Genomic DNA, 21375 nt, shown 5'->3' on the forward strand with positions numbered 1-21375 from the left:
CTCTGAGCTTGTGTAACTGAGCCCAGCTGTGCTCTGCAGAGAGCTCACCAGCGCTTCTCTGCCTCTGCAATACATGGCTAAAAGACATCCCTGGCATGGGTCCCTCAGCTGCCTGCCATGGAAGAGCAGAGGCAAGAGACCCTTTCTGCAGGACTGGGATAATGTATGTCACTATCATTAAAGGGCATCAGACCATCTGCCTCAATAGCTACACCTGAAAAGATCGGCTCAGAGCAAAACCAGCAGGGCTCCTGCAAGGCTAAGCAGTGATTTGAGACCCATCCCCACCATGCCTGCTGTCCAGTGTGCCCAGACAGCCTGGTGATGGGCTCCCCAGCTTCTCCAATGGGTGCCTGGCACTGCTGGCTGGAGTTCCCAGGGCTCAGAGCTGGCAGCAGGAGAAAAGGAAAGGATGCAGCAAGGATGTCACTGAAGCAAAGGTGCAATGTCTGCCCATGGCTGCCTTTTCCCCTGAGCCAAGGGTACAATCAGATTCTGACGACCTGGTTCTGACCTCTCCTGGCACAGTGCTTTTTGGGGGTTAAATTTTACTGCTTCAAGCCCTCTTTCATGCAAATGTGCCTGCAGACACCTCCTAGGATAGCCCCTACCCTTGTGACTGAAATTCATTCTCTGCACAGAAGACAACTGCAACACGGCCAATGCAAACCTTCCTCTCTTTCCTCCGCCAGCTCTTCAACAGCAAAGACAGTGCTTTGTCCCTGATAAACTGGTTCAAAAGACCCAGAAGTGGAGATCTTGTGATCATCCACAGAGGACGCACATGGGCTGGACAGCACAGTTTCCATCTGAATGCAAATAACACATTTACAGGAGCAGGATTGATTCTCCAGCTCACAGCCGCAGAAGAAATCCGGTGGCAAACACTTAATGTCAAAAGCTGCCCCCAAAGCTGGGTAAGTGTTAAAAGCTACACCCATTTTAACACACATTTCCCTATTAGCACAGGTCAGATGTGCTGTTGAGGTGCTGTTTTTACGGACCAAGCAGGCTTCAATCTAACTTTAAAAAGGTCTCGTAAGTACGATCCCATTATTGAGCTCAGAAGATGAACAGATAAGGACAAAGGCTGGGTGTAGTTTGCTGAAGCTGGATGAACAGAGCGTGGGGGTTACGTTATGAGACAGGTCTCAGACACTCTGCCAAGTTCCTCTTTCAGTCTATACCACAGCCTGAAGGAAAGCTTTATCCATCACGTCCTTCTTGCTCCGCTCCTTTCCCACTCATCAGCTAAACACCAAATTCATTTTTCAGATCTAAGTAAGAGACCAAACCCTTGAGATCAGATGGGTTTTTAGTTAAAAGGCTACAGACAACGTTCACATGAAACACGACTCAATGTGGAGCCTGGCTGAGTCCCAGCCCACGTCCCTAGGATGCTCTGTACCCTGAGAAGGCCTGGATGTTAGTGCACAGTGAGCTCCTGGGACAGGGGCTCCAAACGAGCCCCACAGCCCTTGTGCTGGGTCTTGGACATGCTGAAAGCACCCATGGGTCAGGCCCTAGTGAGCATCGCTGAGGTTTGCTCAGCTTCATGGCCCTGGCCCCAGCAGCCAGGCTCACTTGAAAGTGTTTCTTTCTGGTTTACACGCTGCAATTCCTGCTGGAACCCCTGCAAGCTGCAGCTAAAGCATGACGTGAGAGTCTCCAGTGCTTCCCATGTAACTGCTGTTACGGCAGGGAGCAGGCTGAGGTCAGCCCCACCACCGTGCATCGGTGCGAGTTTCCAGCCCCAAACCCCCATTTCCTCAGGTAAAACACAGGTACCTCCACATACAGCAGCCTGGCTTTGCTTTCCAGGAGTAATTCCATAAACAGACAACTCCAGGAGCTGGGGTTTGGCTGAACACACCGGTGCCAGGCTGCAGCTCACCCCATTGGGAGCACTGGGATCAGGAGTGACAGCACCAGAGAGGCAGAAGCTCAATGTTTCCTGTAGTTCATTTATAGTATAGTACATTTAAATGATGTGTTATTTCTGACAGCATTATAACAGCCTTAACAAAAGTCATCTGAAACACATTTGCATGGACGGGGAAATTTCTAAGCTATTTTTAAACATTGGTTATGCATTTCTTAGCTTCCAGGAGGAAGACATTCACCCCCTGCTAGAGGAGGGCTCTCACAAGCAGCAGCTCTGATTTAAAATCATGGAGACCTCAGAGCAGCCTTCCAGTATCTGAAGGGGGCCTACAAGGATGCTGGGGATGGACTCTTCATCAGGGACTGTAGTGACAGGACAAGGGGTAACGGGTTCAAACTGAAACAGGGGAAGTTTAGATTGGATCTAAGGAAGAAATTCTTTACTGAGAGGGTGCTGAGGCACTGGAATGGGTTGCCCAGGGAGGTTGTGAATGCTCCATCCTTGGTGGTGTTCAAGGCCAGGTTGGACAGAGCCTTGGGTGGCATGGTTTAGTGTGAGGTGTCCCTGCCCATGGCAGGGGGGTCGGAACTGGATGATGTCAAGGTCCTTCCCAACCCAAACTGTTCTATGATTCTAAAATGAGGTTTTATTAAAATAAGGTGGGTTTAGAGTAGGCTATTCCAGCTCTGTATTTGCACACGCACGTGTTCTGGACTATACATTGCACAGCACAAGGACAGCATGCACCTAACCCAGGGACAGTCTCTCACTATTAGAGAAGCGCTCCACAGCTCCTTAAGGAATGAACACTTCCACCTTGGTTTGATCACAGTGGTGGCCATAGCAAGGGCCTGATGACTGCGGGTTCAGTGAACATCTTCACCCCTGGGAGCAGCCACAGCCCTCATGTGAATTAAGGAGCTCAAGAGGGATCTGAGCTGCGATGCCACAACTTCATCCCTTAAGCTACCTGTCTCACCAGCGGTCTCTTAAAACCTCACAGCAATGGAAAACAGCTACCCGAGCCCAGCAGGAAGGATCAAAATGTGTTTCCATTTATCTCGCCTGCTGCAGTGCAGAGGGCATGTTTTTAATATCAAGGGTGCAGGGGGGTGTTTGACAAGCAGACAGAGGAGGGCTTTGTACAGACGTACTGGGTTTATTAACACTTGCATACAAAAGCAAGATAGCTGGGGATCACAGCCCTGCTGAGCTGGGGGCACAAGAGGGAATGGCTGCGTTTTCCAAACACCCTCGGGCAGAGCTCTGCAGACAAAGCTCTTCTGCACAAGCAATGGAAATACACTGGAAGGAGAATCCCAGACTGGTTTGGGCTGAAGGAACCTTAAAGTGGACGCAGCAGCCATAGCTTCTCTGGGCACCCTGTGCCAGCACCTCAGCACCCTCACAGGGTGCCTAAGAGCCCATCTCAATCTCCCCTTGTTGTGTCCCTATAGGCCCTTGTACCAAATCCCATGCTTAAGCCCAATGGATTCCAACTTCATCGGTGGATCTTATCTGAATGGCTCTTTCAGTAAAAACCAGGGTAGGGTACACAGGAGTCCGGGGACCACAGCGAGCATCCCTCCACAGCCAGCATCCCCCTTCCCTGCATCCCTCCTCTGGTCCCAGCCTCTCCCCGCATGCTCTCAACCCAGCAGGTCACACAAGTGACTGCAAAGAGCAATTCCTCATCTTAAGTAAGCAGCAAGGAAAATGAAATGCGACAAGTTATTTGTCCCCAAAGGCTAAGAACAGAAACACTGAGCTACATGTACGCTTCCAACCAAACACTGTATTTGAGTACACAAGCAGGCAGTTTCCTTACCCGTGTTAAGAGAGTCATCACTGAAACCGATGTTATCAAGTGAAATAACACGGTATGTATCTGTGTTAGCTCTTTATCCCCCAGCATTTTCTAAATCGGCCCACATTGTTGTTATTTCAGTACAGCTCCTGTGCACCTTCAATGAGAACAAACTATTTAAGTTACCTGGACAGAAGAAAGCACCATTTTTAAGTTTCCATCCCCCTTTTTTTCCCCTTTATCTTAACACTACTTTTTACCTCTTTTATACGTTGGGGTTGTTGAAGATCATTTAGAGATATCTGGAGGATTTCACATGAAAGGTAACAGCTACAACGGTTCAACACGGTACACTGGTACTGAGGAATCTGCTTTGCTTTCAAATGACACGATAATCTAACACAGGAAAGAAATGCACACAAGTGCACACCAGCTTGTGTGCAACCTCTTCCCCCACTAAATCAGGCCAGCAGGTTCTAGGGGTGTATAAACCCCTGATGCTTGGGTGTGAAACGCTGCCCGAGTACCCGCAGTTGAAGGCTGATTCCGCTTACGGCCGTCGTCAGGATTCAGCATGTTTCTGCTATTAACTCAGCCCTCAAACAAGCTGCGAGTTCCCATGTGCTGGGAGCCCGTCGCATGCCAGGGCATTATCTCATCCTCTTTGTTTTCCCCAAAGCACGAGGCAGGCGGTTTCCCCTCCCTCTGTCCCATACCCATCTGATGGGGACCAAGGGTCCTGCAAGAGCTTTCCCAGGAGCAGCCGTGGCCCATCCCACCTGGGACCAAGGAGGAAGGGAGGTCGGCCACCTTGAGAACGGAAATCCCACTTCTCCATTGAGGAGGATTTAAGCCCTGGTTCACAGGAATAAGTGTGGCCTGTGCCAAGCCTTGTAAAGATGTATGGAAACTTCCTGCGCATCACCAATCCGTCCAGAACTTAAAGCAAGACTTGGAGTCAATTAAGTGAGGAGTCATTCATCCTCAATAACAAAAGACCAGCTCTTCTCCATGGCTCAGAGCTCAGCCCTTGGTTGGACTTGGAAAGCTGCTTCTCATGAAGCAGAGCATGAGAGAGGACCAAGGCAAAGGGGACAGGAGCACTGACCCATCATCCCCATCCCTGCCCCTGAGAACACCACGCCACTGGATCTTCCAGCATCCCGGCTGGGTGGCACTGGGATGCCATTCCCACGGTGACAGGGCTGACCTGCGGGAAGTGCCTCTCCCTCGGACAGCCGGAGGAAACCCAGCCTTCAACCCCATGTAGCTTACTTTAGCCAAGTGTCCAGGTCTGGGAGCACTTTCATCCTATTCCAGCCCTGGCTACATGCTGCCAATTAATTCCTGCAGCAATTATCCTCCCAGCCAGACACTTATCTACTGACAGTTAGCACTGATGGGGCTCTGCCTCAAAGTCCAGGGCAAGAAAGCTGCCAATTCTGGCAGTAAAAGAAAAGTCAAGGAGCAAATATCCTCTCCTCTTATTAGCATCATACGGTGGTATTCTGACCAGTGAGCTTGCACTACAGGAAGCTGAAGGCAGTGAGATCTCTAGGAACTGATGGATTGGTGATCCCATTCTCTCCACCTGCCAGGACCCACAGTGACACCGACACTGGGCAAAGAGCTGGCAGCAAAGCGAGACCAGAGATCCCAACACATCAGCAGTTATGTCATTCCAGTGTGATGGAAACCCTGACTCCAGGTGACAGCATTGCTGGCTAGAGAGCATTGAGCCACCCCACAGCATCCCCACAGGTCCTGCCAGACACAGAGCTCTTCATTATTCAGGATGCAAGTTCCTCTATAGGTCCTTGCTGTTAAGGGCAGACTTGTGCAGTGTAACCAACTGATAACCAAAATCTACTTTTTAAACCCCTATTATTTCATGAAGGTGACTCGCTACCACCCTGTTCAATGTCGATTCTAATTGAGAACAAGCAGCTCTCTCTGAATCCAGCTTCTTCTGTTGCAAGCGCAGTGATCCCCTGCAGTCACAGCATTAATCCAAGTTTTCAGAAGGGGGATTGATTACATTCTTAGTCTCCGAGTAGGGGTTTTCCACAAAGCTCAACTGAGAAACCACAACACGTTTTGAAAGAGAGGAGAGGTCATCAGCTGCTCCATGCCTTCCAAGTTCTCTCGCACAAGGATAACTGCAAGCCTCGCTGCCTTCAAGACAAACACTGCACCTAAACAAACATGTACCTAATTAGAGGGCACATGCTTTCCTAGAAATCACACAGATTTAGGCACTCTGCTCATGCTCACATCTTCCAGGGCCTCCAGCAAGAACTGCTGCAGTCACAAGTCAAAAGACTTCCAAGACATCTTTGCCCAGCACAATGGAAAAGTTGATAGAGTAAAGCCTGAAAGAAGGAAAATGTGCTTCACATTACTGGAAAGGCCACACGGGGTAAAGCTCCCAAAACCCTTTTCAAGAAGCAAAATTCTCAGCCCCTTATTGAAAAGCAGCAGCCCCAGCCCTGTTTCTGTGATCCAAGGGCAGATTTCTGCAGAACTGGGATTCAAAGCAGTTTGTTTTTTCCCAGAAGCGAGGAAGCGTGCTTAAAGGTTACACACATTGCGCCAAGCCGTTACTTTACAATGAGGCTTTTCTTCCTCACAGTCTAACAAATGCCTTTGCGACAGGAGCTGGATGAATGCAGCCCAGGGTCGCATGGCATCGCTCCAGAGGGGACTCCGGCCATGATCAGCATCTCTGCTCCCAGGGGATGGGATCCCTGCTGTGAGGGTCTGTACCCTCGGGTGCTGATGATCACCCTTAGCATCGTTCAGGTCGTGAGGGCATCAGCAATAACTCAGGGGTTAGGACAGCTGCTGGCACATGTCCCAAGCAGTCAGTGTCATGCTCAAGGCACAGTCTCAGTTTGGGGAGTCAATCACAGCAAGAGTACTCTAATACGTGCATGCAATCTCCTCGATCTCCTCTCTGGGAAACGCAAGAAGCCATTAAGCAAGACAATGTGGGGATACAGCCACCAAAAAGAGAGCAAGAGCCGGAATCTGTGGATGCCAAACCAGTGGCTGCCCCATCCCTGGCAGTGTTCAAGGCCAGGTTGGACACAGGGGCTTGGAGCAAGCTGCTCCAGTGGAAGGGGTCCCTGCCCGCGGCAGGGGTTGGAGCTGGATGAGCTTTAAGGTCCCTTCAACCCAATCCATGCCCTAATTCCATGATCCTATGAACCTGCTGTGCCTGCTTATTCTTGTGCACATGCCTCAGTGCTTTGCCACAAACACATCTGCTTTACAATCTGAGCACTCCCCAGATTTACACACTATCTGTGTAGGTCTGGATTCAGGAAAATCCATCTCTCCCCCTTCATTATAGTCTTTGTAACTGTCTAATTTTTAAAGAGATCCATATGTAACATATATTACTAGTCAGATTCAAATCCAGTCTGCATTAAACCTCAGAAATGTTGTATCTGGCAGCGGGACTGCTGCACATTTGTTCCTCATTTAATATTATTCACAGGGTTTGAGGCACATTAAAGTCTATTAAGAAAAAAGTATCTGTCAGGAGAGATTGCTCTAATTGATTAATGAAGCAAACGTGGCCAGGACTCAAAGCCCAAGCACACAGATCCCCCTGCTCTGCTGCTCAGGGCAGGAAAGACCCACGAGCTGCTGGTGCGTGACCCCAGGGCGGGTTTGCTGGTGCTGCTGTTGTGGAGGGCTGGTGGCTGAAAACCCCTCTGCCCGCCATAGGAATGCAAAATACTTCCATATTCCACATGGCTGCTACAGTCAACAGGTTCCAGGCAGGACTATGCAGGTCTGCTCCTTGTTGGGGAACCTCACACTCATCCTTGTTACTTGGTGGAGATTCTGCTGTTGGTGCTCTCTGCCCACACCTTGCCAAAGGGAAACGAGGCCAACACCACTCCTTACAGCATCATCCTGCCCTTTTCCACCCTTGCAGGTCTTGTATCCCTTCTGGACTGAGCCAAGGGAGAGCTGTGGGGAGACCTTGGGACCACTGTCTGGACATTGCAAAAGCCACCTCTAGATATGAGCAGCAGAGCTAATCCAGCATGTGCTGGAGAAAATGCTCTCACGAAACAGCCTGTAAGACAAACCACCTTTGAGAAGGAAACTGTACAAGCAACATTTGAACACTCCTCCCGGTCTCCTCCTCATTCCACAGATACCTCTCAGCATGTATCATGGACCAACACATCCAAAACCCCTAAGGTCAGGTAGCTCAGAGGCAGAAAGGAGCAAAACACCATTCCTCTTCCCTTTAAGGAGCCAGAAAAGAACAAGAGCCATCTTTGACCTCACTAACAAGGTGCTAGTCAAGAGATGAGTACTGAAGATGGAGATCTGCTCAACTCCATCCACCTCCCAGTATCAGGCTGCTGCTGAAGGCAACGCTGCCCTGGAGACCACAGAGCAGGAAGGCAGGGCAAGCTACAAGCAGAATGCTGGTGGGAAGACAGCTGAAGAGAGAGGGAAGAGACAAGCTGCAAAACAGAGAGAAGGAAGAGAAAGATGGATGCTCCAAATCCCTGGCAGTGTTCAAGGCCAGGCTGGACACAGGGGCTTGGAGCAAGCTGCTCCAGTGGAAGGGGTCCCTGCCCGTGGCAGGGGTTGGAGCTGGAGGAGCTTTAAGGTCCCTTCCAACACAAACCAGGCTGGGGTTCTATACCAGGAGACAGGAAAAAAGTAAGAAAACCCCAGACCACCACATGAAGTGAATCAGCATCATGGGAATAAGAGGGTGCAGTGGATGCTGGAAGCAGCAGAGATGGAGGAACCTCGGCCAAAGCAGGCACAAGCAGACCCCAGGTGCGCTGTGCTCTGCTCCAGGCAGGGCAGGCATCGGGCAGCACCCTTTGGAATGCTCCCAACATCTCCATCAAACACAATGCTGACCATGAGGTTGGTCACTGCTCTCGAGGGGGGATCTGTGCTGGGTCCTGCCCACCTCATGGCACTGCCTGGGCTCCTCGTGCCACCAGCAAGCTGATTCAACACAGCCTAGCTTGGGGGGAAGGCAGTGATGGAGCTGGGTTTAAGCCAGATTCACTCAGAGATCTGGTTCACCGCAGGAGCCTGGGTTTCACCAGCCCAAGGAAAGCACAACAAGACCTGCACAGAGATAGATGTCTAGCTAACATCATGCTTTAAACCCACACATAGAAACTCCAAGGATTACAGAAAGAGCTGAGGGCTTTCCAGACCCCAGACATGGATCTCCTCTCCCCAGCCAGTGCAGGGCTGCTGCTGCCCTACCTGTGGTTCCGGCTCTATGTTGATCCTGTATGCTTGAGCCTTGCCATCTTCCAGAACAGGAGGTGACCAGGTCTTTCCTTCGGCTCTGCAATGGGAAATTAAGGAAACTCCAATTAAATCGCTTTAAAGAACAAAACAAAACCCCCACAAACTCCAAATCCCCTCAAACAGTGAAAACCAGGCTTCTGAGAACACAAACAAAACCACCCAACCGAAACCAGACCAAAAACCCCAAGCAAACCACAAACCCCAAATATACAATAGCATACAGGCCTGCCAGGGAATGACTATATGAACGTGTTTGTCTAAAATGATCCTCAGAAATGTTACAATAGTAAATAGAGAAGATGCCAGCTCCATGCTATTGAAACCATGAAGCTCAAACCCCTTCTTGAACTACGAGCTTTAACTCAGTGTAGAGTTTAAGATACAAACTTAGTTCAAGAAATCAGTAGACATGCTTGTGGTGGTTTGGTTCTGCATGGTCGTGGCTTTGCTCCTTTCTTCTGGCCCTGAATCCTGAAATAGGTTTTGATTATGTGTGTATATATATATATATATCTGTATATATATGCAATCCCTGGCAAGTCTGTATACTAAACTACGGCAGTAATTATACCAATGCCTTTCAGGGAGAAGGCTTACACAGCCCTGTATGAATCATCCTGACCCTTTCGACAGGTGCCAGATTAAAAAAAGCCCTAAAAATACAGTTTCCATTCACAAATGCATCTTCAGTCCTGCCAAGCCGCTCCCATTCTCCAAAGGGTTTCCATGTGCCTGATCATTTGTTTCCCCTGCATCCAGGGGCATGGCTGGGATGGGACCTCCAGCGCTTGGAGCAGGAGGGAGCTGCAGGGGTCCAGAGCATATCCAGCAGACACATACACACCTTTTCTGGATGCTGAGAGGTTGAGATGGGAGATGGAGACTGCATGAAGATAAAGGTTTCAAACACAAACTATCCTGTTCATCATCATACTCCGCACCACCTGATGAAAACAGGTTGTGTTCCGACAGGCACAGATCACTTGCCGTGACCAAGCATCCTTCGCCATCAGACTCTGGCCCCTGCACATACCACATTCAGCTTTGGTTTAATTATCTGCAGAGGCCAAGCGTGAAAAATATGGAGCATGGGTTTAACCCAGGAATTCTTGAGGTGATTTTTACTTTGGGTATTTCACATTTAAACCAGTCAGGATACAAACCCACCTCTCCAGATTCAGGGTCTGATCCGAAGCCTATCAAAAGCAAAGACTCCCACTGGCTTTAGCACACTTTAGATGCATTCCCTGAGGATTTAAGCTTTTTGTGTGTGTTCCAAACCACTGCTCAGCACTACCATCACAGCTTTTTAACAGGGCACAACATACTCTTCTCATAGCTCATGTCCTGTTCTGATAAATTACCTTTACTGTAACTATTTGGTTTTAGGTGGGTCTTTCCAACTGCTTTTGGTGGGACAAAGGAAATCGTCCTTCCCCAGAAGGGCAGCGTTCCTAGCAATCCCAACTTGCTTTTTGCCATGATGCAGGGCTGTGTATATTACTTCCACATTAAGAATTTCATCTGGGGGCCCAGAACAATGAAAATGCCTAATTACATTGGCAGAGACCAGCATTATTATTTCCGTGCTTCTTCCCCTGCATCGAGTCAGCCTGATGCACACTCACGCTGCTGCTGACATGGGGCAGTTCTGACATTCCCCTTCGCTCCATTCTGGTGCCCACATGCCAAACACAGCTTGAAGGATCCCTGGAGACTTCAGTTTGCCAGTAAATAAGAATCAAGGTTCAGAAAGAGATTCTGATTGCAGAAGATAATAGCAACAGCAGTAAAATGCTTTGCATGAAGCTACAGCATTCAGACACTGGGACTTCCAACACCTCCTAGTTGGGGTTTCACAGTTCTCCATACCCCTGAACAACAAAGACCACACCATCTGTACCAGAAAGCACCTGAACTTGGGTATTCCCAAAGTCCTTATAGGTGTCTTTACACTTAAAGGCACAGTCACGCTCAGGTTTGCATGTTGAAACCCATTCGTAGTTAGTGCTTTTAACAACTCAAGGCTTCACCATCAGTTCTTTAGAGTGACCAAAAGTTCTTGGCATAAACAAGACAGCCTCATACAGCTCACAGGGACGGCCTGAACAAAGCCAGGCTCACCCCAGCCACAGCTTCCACTCGAACCACCCTGAAACTCAGCTGATACAGCACAATTTAGGTTCTATTTAGCACTTTCAAAGGCAAAAGAGAATGGGAGAAACACCGGGCTCACCGAACAGAAGCACGAGTCATAAGCTTGATGAGCATTTATGCTTACACAAGGAGACTCCTTTTTCCCAGGAACAGCAGAATGCCACGTAATCTGAAATAACGAGGAGATGGCTCTGACAGAGCACGATGCCAGGGGCAGCTCCTGCACAACAGGCTGCTGGTGGCCACCCCAAGCCACCCTGGCACCAGGGTCACGCTACCAACAGCCATAACATTGTGTTTGGGCAACAGCAAAACCTAATCACTCTTTCCCAATGTAACGGGTGAGAGATCAGATGTTGCCCTCAAATGTTCCGAGTCATTTAATTTACGGCTCAAGGATGGGAAAAGTGTTTTCAGATGTGTTTTAGGGGATTAAAGGCAGCTATGTGGAAATCATTACCCTGCACTAACAGCACTGCTCTATTTGAACACTGCTAGGGCAACCCGAAGCAAAATAACTTGACCTAGGTTAGCACCAGGCCTTCAACATGGGGTTTGTGGGAAACGGAGCCATGAACAAGACATAGCTAAATAAAGGTGCAGACACCTTACATCCCAGCACTTGTTTCCTAAGGGACTCAACATCATCCTCAGAAGATTACTTGCACATGCTCACATATACCTACCAAAATGTTTTTTCACCTGGTAATGATCTGCAAGTGTTGTTCCCTCCATTTGCAGAGCTGCTTTTCAGCCACAGCAATTCCTGGGTCTTACTGAATTCCTTGTTTCTCCATCCCCTTATAAACTAACATTTAGCACTTGGGAAGGCGCCACACCGGCTGAGCAGGCGACAGCCATGCAAACCTCCAGAGCCACCACATCGCTCTGTACCACACCAATCTGTATGGTCCCCTCTGGGAGGGGTAGACTCCAGGTTCCTGCCCATCTCCTGAACACCATTCACCTCCCACACTGGCACATCCCTAAGGTCACACTGATTTTTATCACTGATATGGCTATTAGCCTTCCGGGAGCTGAACTTGGTGTAGGAGCAGCTACAGGTGATGCTTCTAATTCCCCAGGATTGCGAACTTCACTGTGATAACCATAAGGTGCTGGATCCATCCCTATATCCTGATGTAGGGTTTTCACCCCCACGGACCCAGCTCATCCAGGCTACGTGAAGGAGAAGCTGTGGGATTTCTCCTCCTTCATTCCTCTCGGCTGAAACCATCGCTGTGTACCGAGGCTCTGGAAAGCTGCCGGTTTTCCTCTCGATTGCTCCTCGAGGAGCTCCAGAGAGGAAGCTGTGATTCACTTTTTCAGTTGTGCTTTCCCTGGAAACTCGAGAGCATCACACGCTGTCATCCTTCCCATCCACTGCAAACAGACCCCGACAACACCGCCACGAGCAGGGGGAGGCGGGCTCGGAAGAACATCAACTGCGTGAGCTTCCAGGGACTTGTGGGGCTCCACGTCCAGCAGAATCGTTACTGGGCTTTCTCCCATAGACACTTCCAGAGAAGCTCCATCTCTGTACAGAGAGCAGGAATAAACAGAAGTCTTCACACAAAGTCTCCAGGCAGACTCAGCAGAACCATAGCAGTGCACCGGTCCAAGAGGGCTCTCTGCACGCTGCTCATCCCCTGGGAAGCAGGATCCAGTTATCCCTCCTGCAGCAGGGCACAGCTCGTGGCTGCAAATCTCACTGCAGTTCTGCACTTGGGTTTGGTCACTCAGTCTCAAGCACAGGAGAACAAATCAGATCTGCATTGCAAAGGCAACGCTGCACACCACCGCCATCCATATGGAATCTGGGTTTTCCCAGCCTATGCACACCACTTGCTTCCTTCTCAGCCCCTCGTCCTTGCTCTGCCAGGGTTGCCCAGAGCAAAACAGAGCTGGGAAGGGATTTCCACAGCTGCTCTGCTCCGTTTTGGAACAGTGAGGCTCTTGTGCTGCTTTGCTTTCCACAGCATCGCTGCCCAGAAACGGCCCCACACATATTGGGGCAACATAAGACCCAATAAAGCAGGGGACAGAGCACCCGTTAACTTCAGGGGGGACAGGGATCTAGCCAAGAAAGGCTTTAGGGAATGGGGATGTTAAGAAGAAGGGAAAACCACTCCATGGAGAGTTAAAGTCCTCGATAAAGGACAGAGAAGAGATTTATAAAGAAGAATCATAGAACGGTTTGGGTTGAAAGAGACTTCCAAAGCTCATCCAGTTCCAACCCCCTGCAATGAGCAGGGACACCTTCAATCAGATCAGGCTGCCAGAACCACATCCAGCCTGGCCCTGAATGTCTCCAGGGATGGGGTATCCCCCACTTCTCTGGGCAGCCTGTGCCAGTGTCTCACCACCCTCATCACAGCTCGAGAGCAGGGGCAGCCTCCAGATACCAGCAGGGACCCTGTGCTGCAGGGGACAAGAGAGCCCCCCCCCCCAGCACACTTGAGAAGCTGCCACATCCCCTTCCCAGTGTGGGCTTGCGGCCAGCTCCTCAGGAAGGATGCAGCACCGCATGCTCGCAGCTGGCAGATGACAACAGCTCCAAAGGAGCTCTCGGGCTCGCCTTCCCCCTCCAGCACAGACGGGCAGGTCCGGGCAGCGCTGCCAAGGACTTTCCAGCAGCGTGCGTCAGCAGGAACAGCATCACTGATGCCACAAGGTCTCCTGTCCAGCACCCGGGGTCCTTCAGGCACTCAACACTGCCCTAAAGCAAAGCCGAGCTCTGATCCAAGCTTATGGCTGCTTTTGTCTTGAGGCATAACCTGATTTGAGGGAACAAGTCCTTCCTAATCACCACGGCTGCAGCATAACCACAAGAGGTGTTACTGTTTAAAGGGGCTGGGATGACTTTCTTTGGAGGAGATAAGAAAACACACAGTAATACGTAAGCAGGAAGAGGATGAACTGCACTGCCGAGGGGATTATCCCTGTGCCTTAGGCTTGCTGTGTGCACTTGCCTGAGCACTGACTGTCTTCCAGGATAAGAAAGGCTTGATTGCAAGAAACATCATTGATTTTAATGTGCAAGTACTTGTTCACACGAACACACATCACTACGGAGAATCCAGATGGGATTCATCAAGCCTGTGTTACTGTTAGAAAACAAAGCAGCTTTCCCCTCCAAGGTGGCCCTGTCTGGAGAAGAAACCCCCAGGCTCTGCCAGCTTCTCACCACAGTGTCTGTGTTGCTGCTGATGCCCTCCAGACACAGCCTCCCTCAGCCTCTCCAGAATGATGTGGAAGATCAGATACAGAGCTCTCACGAGCCCAGCATTAGGAACCTCACATTGGGTTTGATGCTGTTTTCTCTTACCTGGCTTCATGTTCACCTGGTCAGCGAGATGCACTGATCTATTTGCAGTCCTGCCATTTGCGGTTATGCCTGGCTGTGGCCAAAGCTTGCATCACAACAAATCCACTTCAATTGCTCCCTCTCAAGTTCAGAGGAGAGGCTTTGCCTTGCTGCATGGGAAAGTTCTGCACTCTAATCACCTATTCTACCCACAAACGGTCAGTGCTCCTGGCTCCTGTTTCCCCATCAGTGCACCCAAATGTCTTCATGAAGCAAATATATAAGCAGGATAATCAGTATCTCCTCCCATCAAACTGAACGCTCTCTGCATCCCCAATCCAAAACCCAGATAGGCCACATTGGTCTTGGGACATCCTATCAGACCCCACACTGACTCTCCCTTCTCATCTTCCCCCGCACTCTGATTTTCCTTCCTAGTCAAAGGGCACTTACTGACCACAGCTGGAAAACAAAACCCATCTTGTTCTCTCTCTCAGTAACACAATGTCAAGAGTTCATGGAGAAAGGGCACGGGATGGAAGAAGCCCAGAGGGCACCAGAGGGCTGCAAGATTCAAGCACCACTTCCCAAGCACAGGACTGGGTGGGTACCAGCAGCACCCTGGAAGAGTACTCAAGGTCTGAGCTCAGCTGAAAAACAGACACCAACTGGTACCAGTGGCTAAAATGAGGTGAAAACGTGGGAATTCAGCTCATGGGTTCACACTGCAGGAACCCTCACACATGACAATAAAACGGTGCCGCGCTGCAGGTGAAAGCTGTTTTCAGCAAAACTGAACTCGTGATGAAGTTGTTCTGCTGCCAAAGCACTGCAGCAGCTTCCATCACAACATGAGGATTTCCACCTCTTCCAGGGAATGCTCCACCAGCCCTTGCACAGCCCAGACAGGAGCCCTCATCCTGCCCCAGGTGCAGCTCCTGTCTGGAGTACAAGACCATCCAATCTCCCTGAACTGCTCCAAATGGAAAGCAAAGCAACCGTCCTCCTTGGCTGTGTGAAATCCCACCTGCCTGAAGGGTTTCCTTGGGTTTCTATTTTGGCTTACTTCCCAGTGCTGAAGCCACATCATCCCTATGGCACGGGCTGAGCTCATGGGATTCCCCTTTGCCCGGACACCGCTGTCTGATGAACCATGAGGAGCCAGAGAGGCTTTGCTCCATTTACGGCAGTGCTTTCCCCACTGCCCAGGCTTCCAGTCACAAACTACATGTTTTCCAAGGAAAGCATAAACAGTAAATGATGGCTCTTTATGGCAGGAAATGCCTTTTTAATCTGAAGTGGAGACTTGTATACACTTATTTAAATCTATCACAGATAACATTAGCCATTTGGGAGCCTTATAAGGAGCACTCGTTCTGCCTGGATCATTTGTGATTTGTGTTGGGAACTTCCAGCTACAGGATTAATACCAAAAAACAACCCCAAGCTTTCATTTTGCTTTGAAATACCCTGAAGAAGTCAATTTGCAGGACCTTCAGATGTATATTTATTGAATAGATGCTTAGGAAAATAATAGGTGGATATTAATGGAGTGTGAGGCTCTGCCCAAAGGAGATTTTGATCCCAGTGTGATGCTTGAGTCAATAAAACCTCCACTGGGCTGAAGGATCTGACCCAGCTCACAGCCTGGACAAGCCTTTAAGGTACAAATTGTAACACACACATATAAATGAACCAAACCCATTTCTTGTACAGCGGCCTTTTACAAATAATGCTGTTTTATTGTTTTTTAAGCTCAGAACACTTACGCAGCCCATGGGGACACACCAGCACTGAGCCTGAGGGCACATCTGCTCCAGGGCCTTCTGTGAAAAACCCAGCAAAGCTGCCACAAGAGCAGCTCAAGCAGAAGAGGACCTACCTGTTCACAGAGAGCAGCAGCTGGTCCGTGCATGCTTTGATCTTGTTCTGTGCTTCTAGATGTGTCATGTTCTCCGTGCTCTCCCCATTAATTGCCAGAATGATGTCTCCTGGGCACAGGTTTGCCATGGCTGCTTTACTGCCAGGGTTAATCTAGGCAGGGAGAAATAAAAGTGGCACTTAAAAGAATGCTCGGCTTTAAAAAAGCCCAGTTTCTTGGAATAAGCAGCAGATAAAGGAATAGTTATTTATGGAGAAGATGTCTTTTGCCCATACCTACGGCATCTACCAGAGGTCGGATGTCAGAGCCAGGCACTGCAAGTTAGCCCCAGTTCTCTGGGGGCCAATCCCCTACAACAATGCTCTCCTAAGGAAGAGCTTTCTGTCAGCCTGGTCCTCTTCAGATTTGTCTCTTGCTTGACATAACGCAGCACCCTCTTTCCAGAGAGATGCTTTCCACTCCTTTGGCTCGCAGGCCTGAAATCACGCCCTGAGATTCAATCCCTAAAGCTCCCACGAATCCCTCCTCTTTGGCTAACTTGTAATTAGAAGACACACACAGTCCCCTAATTGCTTCCCGTGGAGAGGTTACATTTGACATCAGTTTTTCCCTGACCATCATTCAAACGACTTGTCTCTTGCTAGCCCTGCATGGAGTATCACACAGCTCATTAGGGCTCCACAGCCCCTTCCTTCTGGTTTTGTAGCAATGCCAGAACCTCATAAAACTCGTAACTTCTTTCCCGAGGAACTAATGACAGCTCCAGGTACAGTTTGTGGTCAGCCATAAGAGCAATCCCGCAGCCCATAAAAGAGTTCCTTGAGAAATTACCGTTTCATTTACATCAGCCCAAATGTGGTTTGAGTTTCTGCAATAATATAAAATGACGGAAGGCGCAGGCAGGACAGGTAAACGTGTCTGTCTAAACTCTTCATAGCGATGTGCTTGCCCTCTAATTTCCTCTCCAGTCATTCAGAGCATCTGCTAACGCTGCGCTAGGCGACCACATGGCCTATCAAGTGAGAAAGTAGGGCCTGACTTTTGGTTATTCATTTCTCACTGCATTTAGAGTGCGGTGGCGCTTTGAATCCATTTACTCTTGATTGACACAGGTAAAATCCCCAGCCTCAGGTCTCTGCTCCATCCCACCCTGTTCAGAAGATCCAGGCAACAGCATCACTGTTCTGCCCTTTACCTCCCCTTGGATGCACCTTACAGCAGTGCATGGTGGCAGACACTAATAAACCAGGGGTGGGTTTTAACAGATTGAGACCAAGTGGTGGCTATGAACCCCCTCCAACCACCATGAAACAGGCAGTCTCCTAGAAAGGAAGGATGCACATATCCCTGTTTCTATCTCTATTTGGTTTCCCCAGTTCTGTTTCCACAGGGAGTTTATCCAGGATCTGGTCTTGCCACCAAAGCCCTGTGTGGATTACACTGGGGCTGCTCACAGGACCAAGGCTGGTCAAACAGCCAGCAAGAGGCAGGCAGCACCCAGCATAACTCAAACCTGCTGCACTGCTCCTGTGTGACCACAGCCACCAACACCACTGAAACATGAACCCAGAGGTGTTTGAGGAGCTCCAAACCACTCTTCATAGTTAAGTAGAGCTGGCAGCCTGAATTAAGCCTTTTGTTGCCTTGTCAGAGTAAATCAGTGTTTGCCATTTGCTCTTCAATAGTTTCAGCTGGGCTGTTTTGCACTAAAACCCTGCCAAGCCAACTCCCTCCCTGCTCACAGGCTCCCTGTGACTCAGAGCAAACAACAGGAGGTACTTCTGCACACAGCACACGTGAGCTGTAAGGCTCTGACACAGGACACTTTGACCCAGGATAGGCTCATTTTGTCCTGTTGGGTTTTCTGAACCTGTATAAGAAGACACAGCATCCACAGAGCCTTAAGCTCCTTCTGCAGCCACAGAAGCTGCCAGACCCACCAGAAAGTCAACCAGAAGCTCAAGCAGCACCTCCACAGAAGCATCTCCATGTGCTTGCCTTTTGTTATCCGCTTCCCTGGGTATCTGCCCTGCATCCCCAGCTGCAGTGGGCTTTTGGACTAACAGCTCTCCAGTTTGACCCAGGACAGCTGCGTTTTGTTCTTGTCTATTCAATGCTGTCTAGATGTCCAATGGATTGTTCTCCTTGTGCTGATCCTAACCAGACTGTAGTTTCCTTGGAGAATAAGCTGTTCCTAAACGGGGCTCTTAGCTGTTTCCTATTTTTAGATTCTGGTTTATTTCAAATTAATTTGGCAGTATCTTCCTATTAGCAATTTGTGCAAGCCATGGAGATGATGGAGGGCTCGCAATGGAACTGCACTCCAAGAACTCATTAGTTTGAGATACAGCATCACTGCCACAGCAGCTTGGGAATTAGTATCGTCACGTCTGTCAGGTCCAGAGTTTGTATTGCAGTGAATAATGTTTAAAACACTTCAAGTTCTCCTAACTCACAGCTGTGCTGTGACACCAAACATGCCACAGAAAGCCCTACTAGCCTGGTTACGGGCCAGGGCTGTGTCTGAGTCCTTGTGCAAGGTTCCTACGTGCTTTGCTCCATGTGGATCCATGAAGACAGCCTCTGCAAACCCAGGGTCTCCAAACCCAGGACAAAGACGTGATTTTACATAGAGCATCACCTTCACACTGAGGATAGAGATGGAAAATGGGACTCACAGGCAGTAGCATCAACATCCCACAAGCTGATGACTCAGTAAAAGGAGAACGTGATCAGTGAGCTATATCCACACCATCACAAGCCAATTGCTTTTAAATAAGTCTTTCCAGTTATTTCCCCCACCACCTTTCCCAAGATTACCACCCAGTCTCTGCTCTCCCCCAAGGGACCAGCCCCAAGCAGCCCTCTCCCCAGCCAAGTGGCTACTCTGATGCGATGGAACAGGCTGGAAAGAGCCCAAAGCCAGCAGCAGCTATCTTATCTGGCCACTGGAGCCTCGTTAGGATTTACTGAGTGCTAGCATCTGACCTCAGGCCAATAAAATAAAGCACATTAAGGCAGCTGTCGTGCTAAGCCAGTTAGTGTTGGAAGCTGCGCAATCTCATTTAGTAAGCAAGATTACTTGCACCAAGAGGAGTTTACTCTTCAAACACACACAGCATTACACTTTCCCCCCTGGAGAGCAGCCATGGGAGCATGCCAGTGCTGCAGGGCAAAGTCCCCTCTATGGGTGTCCCCACTGCCCCTGCAGGGATGGCTCAGCTCAGGGGCAGCTTTGCTCAAGCTCTAGAGCTGGGCCAACACCATAAGCTGAAACAATCAAAGCCTCAGTGAAAGGTTAATTTGTTTTATTAACTTAACCTCTTTTAACTCTTTTCCCCTGGAACGTGCCCCTATAACATCTCCTGTGTCAGGACCTGAGGATGTGGGATATGGTTCCTCCTCACTGTCTGCCTAGTCCGGGCACAGCCATTGGAAAGAAGAACTTAGTATTTATTCTCCCAGTAGTTTTTACTCCAGTTAACAAAAAGTACCTATTCAGGCCAAATCTACACAGTGAAGGCAGCTTTCTCTCTGCCAGATCTCCTTCACTTTTGAAAAGAAGCCCTACTGTACCAAAAGGCAAAGCATCCCATCAATTAATGAAGCCATCTTCCCAGGATTTCATGGGTTAAAAGGTGCAGCCCCACAGGAGAAGCCTACACAGACCACACCACTCTTCTCTTAAATCAATGGTGATCTGTTACAGGCCAAATGTGGGGGAATTTTCTGTTCTGCAAGCGTGATCAAAAGGCTCTGATTAAAGTCTTCCAGAGGCTTTCAAGATAGGGTGACAAAATTCTCAGCTTCGAAACAAAGGCAGTCTGTTCTGCTATCAGGAAACACGCTATGGGGCAGCAGATGAGCTTATGGTAGCAGTAGCTTTTAAACCAGGAAGAACCCAGAGCAAAATGACTAACTAATGAAGATAAATTCCCCAAATCCTTTAAGCATTCTGTCCAGGGAATCTCTTCAGCTCTTCCAAGCACCCTGCATTGAAATGACACATCCCTCACCAATCTATTTGCATCTTTCTAATTGCTCATACAACATCCAGTGCACCAAGACATTATGTAGGTATGCTGCACAGCTCAATGAAGAGCATGGTTTATGCAACTTTAATTCATTTAACTACTGAAGGAAACAAGAAACTTAAGGGCATAAAAAGGAAAGAACCAGAGTATGACTGTTATAAAAGGCAAGAACTTGAAAACCCTTTTGAATCCAAGTACTAATGGTTTCAAATCCAAGTTTAGAATCAGGTTCATAGCACAGATCCTAATCCAGCTCAAAGGCTGAGGTCTTCGTACAAGGAAAAGGCAGAGAATCAATGAGATCAGACATGAGTTTTAGAGCAACCAGCCCCATAACCTGAGTGCAGACCTTAAAATGCTGATTGAGAAAGACAGAGGTCATTGAGACACCCACTTCTCTCTTGTTTTGCCAGAAGCTTGCCATGCTCAGCCCAAGGGTACCCAGAGCTCCTGCAGCACTTGGAGCAGGAGCTTCTGTCTACCAGAAGCTTTACATGTCCTAAAGGCTCCTGGGAAGTGGTGTGTGGTTTATGGTGATTGATCGAATCTCCAGCTGAGCATCTGCTCCATGGTGCCTGTTACTGCATAGTCAGTTCAGCAACAGATTCTCTTTCAGCTGCGCATTGCCCATATCTGATAATTAAGACTAATTACTTTAAATAATCTGCTTTAACCGGGTATATTTTGCTTTCTGAGGCTTGGAACTGTAAAATGTCATTCGCACGTAATCCGCTATCAGTCCTCGCAACGTGTAAAACTACTTAAGGCTTAATGGGTGCGAATTTGAGTTGCTCTGGTTGACAAGAACGATTGAGTGTGGCACGAGCTTTGAGGCATCTTTACGATGCTTGGAAGATTTATGGGCTGAAATCCTCTTGCACAGCAAGTTTCTCTTATTTTTTGCTTTCCAATAGAGCTCTGTTCCCTGTGTGACAAACCTAGGCTTATCCCAGGTCTCTCTGGCTGTAAAAGCCGCTGGAATGCCACACT

General features: G+C 49.0%; 1 protein-coding gene across 1 annotated transcript in view; it reads right to left on the reverse strand.

Annotated features, from left to right (window-relative positions):
* Positions 1–21375, reverse strand: part of PDLIM4 (PDZ and LIM domain 4) — a gene marked incomplete at both ends in the record, with an annotated part of 38619 nt that overhangs the window by 11163 nt on the left and 6081 nt on the right. The window contains 2 exons of the mRNA XM_080627028.1: positions 8958–9042; positions 16352–16503. Of these exons, the coding sequence (XP_080483154.1) occupies positions 8958–9042; positions 16352–16503 (237 nt within the window). The remainder of the gene's footprint in view (positions 1–8957; positions 9043–16351; positions 16504–21375) is intronic.

The sequence above is a fragment of the Psittacula echo genome, assembly GCF_963264785.1.
Source record: "Psittacula echo genome assembly, chromosome: 11".
Lineage (NCBI taxonomy): Eukaryota > Metazoa > Chordata > Aves > Psittaciformes > Psittacidae > Psittacula > Psittacula echo.